This window comes from Haemaphysalis longicornis, unplaced genomic scaffold, assembly GCF_048455015.1.
Source record: "Haemaphysalis longicornis isolate Haplotype H1 unplaced genomic scaffold, Haemaphysalis longicornis Haplotype H1 scaffold_9, whole genome shotgun sequence".
Lineage (NCBI taxonomy): Eukaryota > Metazoa > Arthropoda > Arachnida > Ixodida > Ixodidae > Haemaphysalis > Haemaphysalis longicornis.
Window position 1 is genome coordinate 32,660,423 of NW_027526460.1, and position 8,831 is coordinate 32,669,253.

General features: G+C 47.7%; 1 protein-coding gene across 1 annotated transcript in view; it reads left to right on the top strand.

The window, feature by feature from the left end:
• LOC144153134 (uncharacterized) overlaps positions 1-2,407 on the top strand; it is a 99,844-nt gene extending 97,437 nt beyond the window's left edge. Inside the window, exon 30 of the mRNA XM_077684788.1 lies at positions 2,139-2,407. Within this exon, the coding sequence (XP_077540914.1) occupies positions 2,139-2,199 (61 nt within the window). The 3' untranslated portion in view covers positions 2,200-2,407. The remainder of the gene's footprint in view (positions 1-2,138) is intronic.
• Positions 2,408-8,831: the final 6,424 nt, after the last annotated feature.

Here is an 8,831-nt window from a genome sequence, read left to right on the forward strand (position 1 = left end):
GTAGTAGCAAGTTTTTCCAACGCCTACGTTGTCATTCACAATTTCTGACGCCTACTTTTCACAAAACGGGCCATGCAGACAAAATACAAGTTTGTTTTATTCGAAAGATTTCGTGTTCTATAGTGCCCCGAGCGCTTGTCCGGGAGCAGACAATGCCTTATTCACTGAGAAATTAATTAATTTAGGCTAGAATTTTGTTTCTCCCGTCAAATCGTGAGTTTTCGTGACGTCTGCCATGAAGCCACAAGGGTTGGTATTCAGACGAACTTACAGTGCGTCATTAGGCTGTGCAGCCTTGCTTACCTCAGTCCTCCCAGATAGCGCTACCATAAGGAGCCGCAGACCATTGTCCGCCGTTACTTTGTTTTTGACCGTATTTGCACCTGGCTTGTTTTTCTTAGGGTAGAAAGTAATCGTTTCGTGAAACAGGGGGCATGCTCGACAAACAGGGTTTCGCCAATCGGCCAGTGTAATGTAAGGCAACTCCAAAGCGGCGGACTGCTGTGCAGATAAAACAAGCATAGTGCACCCAGTACCAACAGCAGTGCGCATGAGTAATTCTATGTTTGCGTGCATTTTCGTAAATTTCATTGCTTACTGCACCGTTCTTACTGCTGTAAAATGAATATGCATTACATTTAGGCAGAAATAACTCGTTCGGAAAGCTTATAAGCCCTGCCTAATTTGTGTTTGCTTTTGCCGGCCTCAGCCAATCGCACAGCTGGCATATGAAATAATAGGTTCTGTTGCGGGTAACGAGCTTGGGGGTCACATGGCCATCCCCTTTTTCCTAATTATTTACCTTATTTGGGCGAAGTGGGCCTTGAAATTGGTTTCAGTAGGATTATAATGAGGCAATCTTTCGAATGAACCAAACGTGTGTTTTGTCTGCATGGACCCTTTAAGGATTGTGGAACCTCTTGATGGAAGCGCACTTACACAAGGACACTAAGAAAAGAGACGACAAACCACAGCGCTAAAATTTTATTGCAAACACAATTCTTTGAGGATTGTGTATGGAATAAAATTTTATTCCCGAGAAATTAGTCTCTATCTGGGCTATTTCCTCCTCTAGGCACCATTTATCGCACAGGTTTACGCAATTTCATGGTAGGGGTTTTCATGCTGCGATGAGCAGTAAACAATACAATTTTTCGCCGTCATGTGCGGCTGTGGGCCCATCGGCTCAGCTCACTTACTGTTGACACCGAGCGTGTTTGACACGGAAGCGCAAATGGTTTAGTACGGCTGCGCAAACAAGTGCAGATCATTTGGCGCGCTCAGGAAGATGCCGCTCACCTTGAAACACCCGTGTGCAAATCTCTGGAAGTGACGGGGGCATCAATTTTGGCCCTGTCTTTTTGATAATCCTATGGGGGACAATCATGGGTGATGTGCCCTAAGGGGCACGTCCATGTGTGAGCACCCTTCTTTCGCCATGAACAAACTTGTGCAAGTTTGACAAATAGAAAGCAGATGAAAATATCTGAGCGCAAAGTAATAGACGTCCCGCGCGCCTTTTGGTTGCAATTTCATTACGAGAGTCAGGGACCAGAGGGGAGCCTAGAAACGTCCTCCGGGGATTTTTCTAGTTCGGAGAAAAAAACAGCCCTCTGTCCTTTCCTTTCCATATGGTGTTTGTTCAATTCGAACGTGGGTATGCTGTCAACCTAACAACAAGAAGTTCTCAGCGGGTGAATTCAAGCGAATGAACGGAATATCTGAATGCTGTTATGACACAATTTTGCGGCCTGTGCGACCTTTAGTGTGTTATGAAAACAAGTAACGGGGCAACGGGAAAGTGTGTCACCAAACTTCATTTTTGTTCCCAACTGCCTCCGTGCATATTTTATTAAAGGTTAATACTGTTGTTTTACACACGAAAGCTACATGCGGCTCGAATAACTTATACTTGGATAATTTGAGGTGCATCCCTAAACATTCACGCACAAGCGTTTCCGTTTTCAGCTCAACCCGGAAAAAACGGACACCACGTCCTGAATCCGCCCTTATGCTCAGCAGCTAAACACCATGATGTTTTGGGATCTAGGGCTAGACGTGTCTATCTATTGCGGAATAATAATGGAAAATTGTGCAAACAAGGTGATGATCCTAATGATCCTATTTTCTTTTTTCAGGATAAATTTCGCCGTCCAAAATGACCCGAGCTTCAACTCCGTGTTCTCGTGTACGCCATAGACTTCGACCGCATAACCATCCGTAGATTTTATGAAACGTTGTACACCCATTTTTTGCATTCGTTAAACCTGAGAACGGTACTTTAGACAATGGAATAATAAATACCCAGTATCTCATTCATATATAAAAAAAATGACGCCATCGTGACCTTGCAAAAATGGATCTCCAGTGAAGCGGTTGCTTAAACGCCTTCTGAATGCACGCAATGTTTCGTTGTTTTTATAGGGATCGCAGTGTAATTCTTTTTTTTTTTTTTGGCCAAGGCGAAATACGAACACGATTTGTACCATGTGGTCGAGTGACAGTGGTTGTAGCAGTCGAGTTTAAAGTTGCCCCAGACAAAGCCAGGAACCAGTACTTTTTGTGTCTTGCAAAGTCAATAATAATGTCGCAGACGATTACACTGCTTGTTCTTGTGTCAGCCATGGAAAGTTCTTATGCATAAAGATGCCCCTTTCCGTTTTGTATTTTCCACGGTGGTGGTGGTGGTGGCGGCGGTAAAGTATTCATTTCAAACCAAAGAGGTTCGCGCTAGAAATCTGGAGAAGCCCTCAGTCCGGGGCCCCTGTCGCGGGTTCACCAGCTGTCGCTGGTCATCAGGGTTCGAACTGCACAGCGCGGCCTCCCACGGCCCGAGGGTGGGTGATGTGGATTACGAAGATTACCATTCCGTTACTGGTATTTACGCAGCAGGCATCCGTACTGACGGTGTGACTGGCTCCAGCCCTAGCGACTGTATGCGGTAAGGGTTGGCCACACTGAATTTTGGGACGCGCACCAAATAGAAAATCCCGGGGAGAATATTTTGACCAACACACTACTGTGCGTATGTTCTACCCTGTGGTCAATAGAGAGGTCAATCTCTTCACTAAAAAAACGAATCAGTGATTTTTCGGCTTTGTGTTCGGAACGCGTCTTTCAATTTCCCATGCTAGGAGATCGACAACCAGCACTGCGATCCATCGCCGTAACATCTCAAGCATCGGCGGTGAGCGCACCAGTCTTCTTTTGAGGCCGTGTAGTTGCTTCGCGGGAACCCGGTGTGCGGTTAGGCTTTGACCACGTCCTGGCTTCACCTAGCAAGCTTTTTCCTACAAATCTCGAGTCTGGACAGGACCTTTTGACGGCTTTAATATGGCTTTCGGGCATTCTGCACGCTCTGCTAAACATCTCGAGGCTCGCTTGTAGCCGGCGACATCGCTCTGCTTCCTCGCGAACATGAATCTTTACCAGTAGGCAATCTCCTTGATACGTATCATCAGCTGGAGGGGGACAATACCCCGCGGGGACATGCTTCAGCCGATACCAGTGGCGGTGGAAGTTCTCCGGTATCTTCAACATACCTTTTGGAGGGATTATCGACAGAAAAAGAGGAAGATACCTCTCTTCTCTGTGACAAATGGAAGCTACTAATTAATAGTCTCAGCGACAGCAAGCACAAAGTGCCATGTCCCTCGCGTGAAAGAATCATTAAAGTGTTTTTTGACATTCAGGCAATGTTCATTGGGCTTCGCACAAGGCTTTCTCGTTCTGAGGGTACAATTGACGAACTTCATTCGAAGCTAGCTGAGTGCCGAGGGTGTGAAGCCGCCCACCAACCTTCTACGCCACGGCGGTACTATGTGAACGCTGTTAGAGATCACCAGAGTGTCTTGCGTGGCTCTCAGGTTCCCGCACCGTCGTTTGCCCCTCCGCGGCCCACGGAACAACGTCCGGATAGCGCAGCTAGCTTCGCCTCGGCTCCGAATCATGTACTGCACATCACTCCTTTTCTCCTTCTGTTCGACCCGGCGCCGAAACTATCACATTGCGAAAAGCGACTTTCGGAAATGATTCATCAGGCATTGGTGACAAACAGGTGAAACTTATCCCGAACCGTTCAGGGCTCACAGTGATATCTGCAGACCGCGCATTCATTGATGATTTGGAAAAAAGCCATTGAAGGAAATGTACAATTGAAAGCTGCAATCAAAGTCACCCGCCCTCCACGCCACCTTCCCCAGTTTAAGGTCAGTGGAGTTGACCCAGGCGTTGTTTCCGGCATACTCCACACGAACATCAATGCTCGAAATGGATTAGAGATTCCAGAAGAAGACTTCAAACACACAACTTATTTCAAAGACCGCAAGGGCAACAACGTACATATCGGCGAAGTTTCGCCTTCTGAATGCAACATCTTGAAAAAAAAAAAAAAGAAAAGGACCGTCTATTGGTAGGATGGACGTTATGTCCCATAAAGGAAAATTTTTACTTGGCAGCGTGCAGCTGCTGCTGTACGTATGGTCACGTAGCGACACGATGCAATTCCGAAAGTGTTTGCTGCAAATACTGCGCCGAAGAGCATGCTGCTGCGGGCTGCACTTCATCTCGCAAGGAAACGGTTGTTTGCAGGGAGTGTCGCGCAGAAGGGCGTCGTTCAGATCACGTCATTAATGCGCCTTGCTGCAACACTGTAGAATCAAGGGTCTCGCGCATGCGTCAAAAAACCATTTATGAATGCACCCAGACATCTTGGTCTTCCTCCGTTGTCTCTGCATAAAACAACTTTTGGTTTCTGGCTCACCGTAACAAAAAAATCAAATGACTTCCTTAAAATTTATTCAGTCATATTTGGATCACACCCGTGCAGCTACTTTTCCCCTTGTTGATTTCATCTAAGCGGAGCACATAGATGTGGCTGTTGTCTCTGACCCCTACGCTCGTGGATCAGCCGTGCCCCGAGTGCCGCACAATTGGCTCCCTCTCCTTAACTCAGCCACCCTGTGTTGTATGGTTGTCATGCAGAAGCGGAGATTCGGTGTATTTCCGTTGGCAGTGTCTCCATACATCGTGACTTTCCTACTTCAGTACCAAGAGTTCACCTTGTTCCTAATAGCCGTTTACGCGGCTCCATCTGTACCTCTTGACTTTACGTTTTCCGGCATTGACGACGTTCTGAAGCTCCACTGTGTACCGAACTCTGTGCTGGCGGTGATTGTAATGCCAGGAATCCTCTTAGGGGTGTCAGCGTTCTAAACTCCTACGGCATTCAACTTGCTCATTTCATTCATGGGGCGCAACTCCGAATATTAAACGACCCTATCTCCCTAGCAACATTTCAGAATGCCTATTCAGAGTCTTGGATTGATCTTACCGTCGTTTCCGGATCAATCTGGGATGGCAGCCCCTTTGGGAAGTGCGAGACACACCAACTCTATGTGATCATAAATATGGGGTATTTGGTCCCAGAATGGTGCAATTACCGCAGAAAAAACGCTTAACCAAGGCCGCATTACAACATCTGGTTGAAGAATTAGCAAATGATTAGATTCAAAGTTTCACCCACCAGGATATTGCTACACCAAGCTCCCTCAACGCGTCATTGGACATATTTTACTCTAAGCTGGACTGTCTCAAAAGAAAGTTTGAAAGTTCCGAAGCAGCACAGGGAAACATGTGGCGGAGTGACGCCATTGCGAGAGAAAGATCAGCCGTGCGGGTGTTGCGCCGCCGGTACCAGCAATGTCGTGACCCCTTTTTACAAGCGGATTATAAATTTATTTACTATCGGCAACTTGCTGCTTACAGGGAAGATATTCAGCTTGCAAACGACAAGGATGTGCGGCAGGCGTGCCCTAGAGCATCCGGCAAGCTTTTTGGACTACCTTTTAACGTGGCGTTTCACCAACTTAGAGCTCTCCCGGTTTTACCTTCACTACATGTGACCGACAACACTTCGACAGCATCCACAATACATTCGGAGGATCTACTTATGACGACTCGCTTTCCTGCTCATGAATGTGATGATACCCTGGCCCAGATGGCAATGAGAACGATAGTGGCTTCAACTCCATACACCACGGAAGCACAAGTTGATACATTCCCGCTAGAAGAACTGCAATTGGCCTCTCGAAATCTAAACGCTAATGCAGCGCCATGTCTCGAAGGTGTCACAACTCCCATGGTTCGTCTCTTGGTTCATCGTATTCCATATTTTTTATTGTGTCTTTTCAATTCTTCTCTTGCGATTGGCCACTTTCCCCCTCACTGGAAACAAGCGCGTGTCACCTTTCCGTTAAAACCAGGACGCAATATGGTTTCACTGCCGGTCAAAGCACAACGTCTGCCTTATTTGCTTTACGCAATCGCCTGCAGCAACATAAAGACAGCGATGGACTTTCAGTCGTAATATCACTAGATTTTACAGGCGCATTGGGTAGCATCTGGCATCCTCGTCTATTTTTTTCAATCTCACCATTGTCTCCGCACGATTTACGAGCTTCTGAGATCGCTTCTAAAGGGTCGCATCGTCTCCTTTGAGACATTTCCAGGAAGCATTGCCCACGCCACTTCAAAAGGCTCTCCTCAGGGCTCTCCTATCAGCCCACTTTTCTGGAACGCATATGTGTATGATATGCTTTTCCTGCCCATGCCTCAAGATGCATATATCCAAGCGTATGCGGATGACACCGTGATCATTATTCATGCTCGTATACACGACAATTGGAGGCGACTTCTGACCTAGCCCTCTCTAAGATAGTTGGGCTGGAGCCGCAAAATTAAAGTTGAACCCTGCTAAAGGCTGCTGCCTCCTTGTCTCCAAGGGTGACCGCGGGGCTATTAGGAAACCTACCATCAAGCTCAATGGCGCAGTTATCAAGTAGGTGACGGAAATGATACTCCTCGGAGTGATTTTCGACAGTCACCTCACATTCGTGGAGCACACAAACCACTTGAAATTCCTGGTTGAGAAGAGAACAGTTTAGCTCACACGATTTGCCCGCATGCATACAATAGTCAGTCGATCTCACCTCCGTCAGTTACATCCCCTTGTGGTCCTACCCGCAGTATCATACGCAGCGCCTGCATAGTAGCACATCAACCAACACCATCTACTGAAAGCCCGGGTACACTCGCTACTCAGATCTTCATTATTCGCCGTCACCGGGGCGTATACTACGACACGGACCACCACCCTCGAAGCCCTTGCCAATGCGCTACCGCTTCACATCCACCCAGACATCACAGCGCGCATGTTTCTGTTGTTTCATCACCAGCAGCCAGTTACCTTCAACACAACATCATTTGATTTTTCCGACGTGCACCTGCCCATCAAGGTCGACACACATCCTGCGCGACGACTTCGTGTCCGCTACGAGCGTCTCACCAGAGCTGAAGCAAACCGCAGGCTGTACTTCCCCACGCTGCAAGCCTTCACGGACGGATCGCACACGTCGACTGCATCAGGAGCAGCCTTTGTCATTTAGAACGGAACAGACCATATGTATGCGGTGAGGCGGTTCCGTCTGGCGTGTCCGACCATGTCGTTTGATACCGAGGTGATTGCCATGCAGCAACTAGTACTGTTTCTCTTGGACGACAGACCTTCCTCCTCCATCAGTATCTACTCAGACAGCCTTTCACTTTTATTGGCTCTCAATAGCCCATTTAATCAGCCCGCTACCATTAATCGCCTAAAAGAGACTATTTCCCTACGTTCAAGTTTACTGCCTGTATATATACCACGTGCCAACTGACTTTGGTGTGTGGGGGAATCAGTTTACGGATACTATCGCCCGCAGTGCTGCGACAAGAGGACAGGAGGTTCGTGGAACGTGGTCGAAAACCAGGGTGCGCTCTTTGCTGATGAAGGTCGGTCGCTTGGTATGGCAGGAGACGTAGAGTACCAACAACTGCCACACGGAATTATATCGATAGATCCCCAGTGTATCGGATCTTCCTTCCTATTTCTGCCTTCGAAGAGGCTTGCTCACCTGATAACCGGACACGGACGGTTTCCGTATTATTTTCACCGTCTACAACTCGCGCCAAACTGTCAGGGCTTCTGTGGTGCGCCTGACGCTCCGGTTTTGCACTATTTAGTGGAATTCCCGAAAACGGACAGCTACATTAAGAGACTTCGTAGGCTGTCCAGATCATCGTTACAGCCGCCACAGCTTCGTCACCTATTGGACTCAACAGCCGTGAACATTCTCATGGAGCTTGTCGATTTCATTTCTCTATCTATGCCCGAGGTGTGGCGCCTACATGTGTTCAAAGGTTTGCATCTGAGCCTGGTCGCACACGCCATGCCGGCCCTTGCCTTCCAGCTCTCCATAATGTCGGCGTTGTGGAGGGTATTTTAGATGCAAAGCATCTTTTGCTCGGGGCTATGTCCGTTGTCCATTGTACGTTGTCCGTTGGCGTCCGCACCTCTCCTCCTCATATCCCTCTCCACGCCAGCTGTGCGATAATGCGCTTCTCACTCCGGCATCGTCCCACTAAGGCAAAAGTAACCAACATTAACATCGGTTTTGTGTACACAACACTACAGCATCTTTTGTCTATATTTTGTTAAGAGATGAATCGACTATTACTGGTTTACTATTCATTTATTCGAAGCCTGCGCGTAAAACGGTCCCCCCTGCATGTTTCTCGGTGGCGTGCAGGTCGGCTCTTCTCACATCCCACACATCCCCTATGTCAGCTTTATTGTTCATCAGAAACTTTCTCACAACTTACCGCCCTTCTAACATCGTAATACCTAACACAGGGTACCAGTTTTCGTGGCAAATCTTAACGATTACGTCGTCGTCCTTCTTGCCGTCGTCCTTCTTGCCGTGCCTTCTTGCCGTCCTTCGAGCTGTGACGAA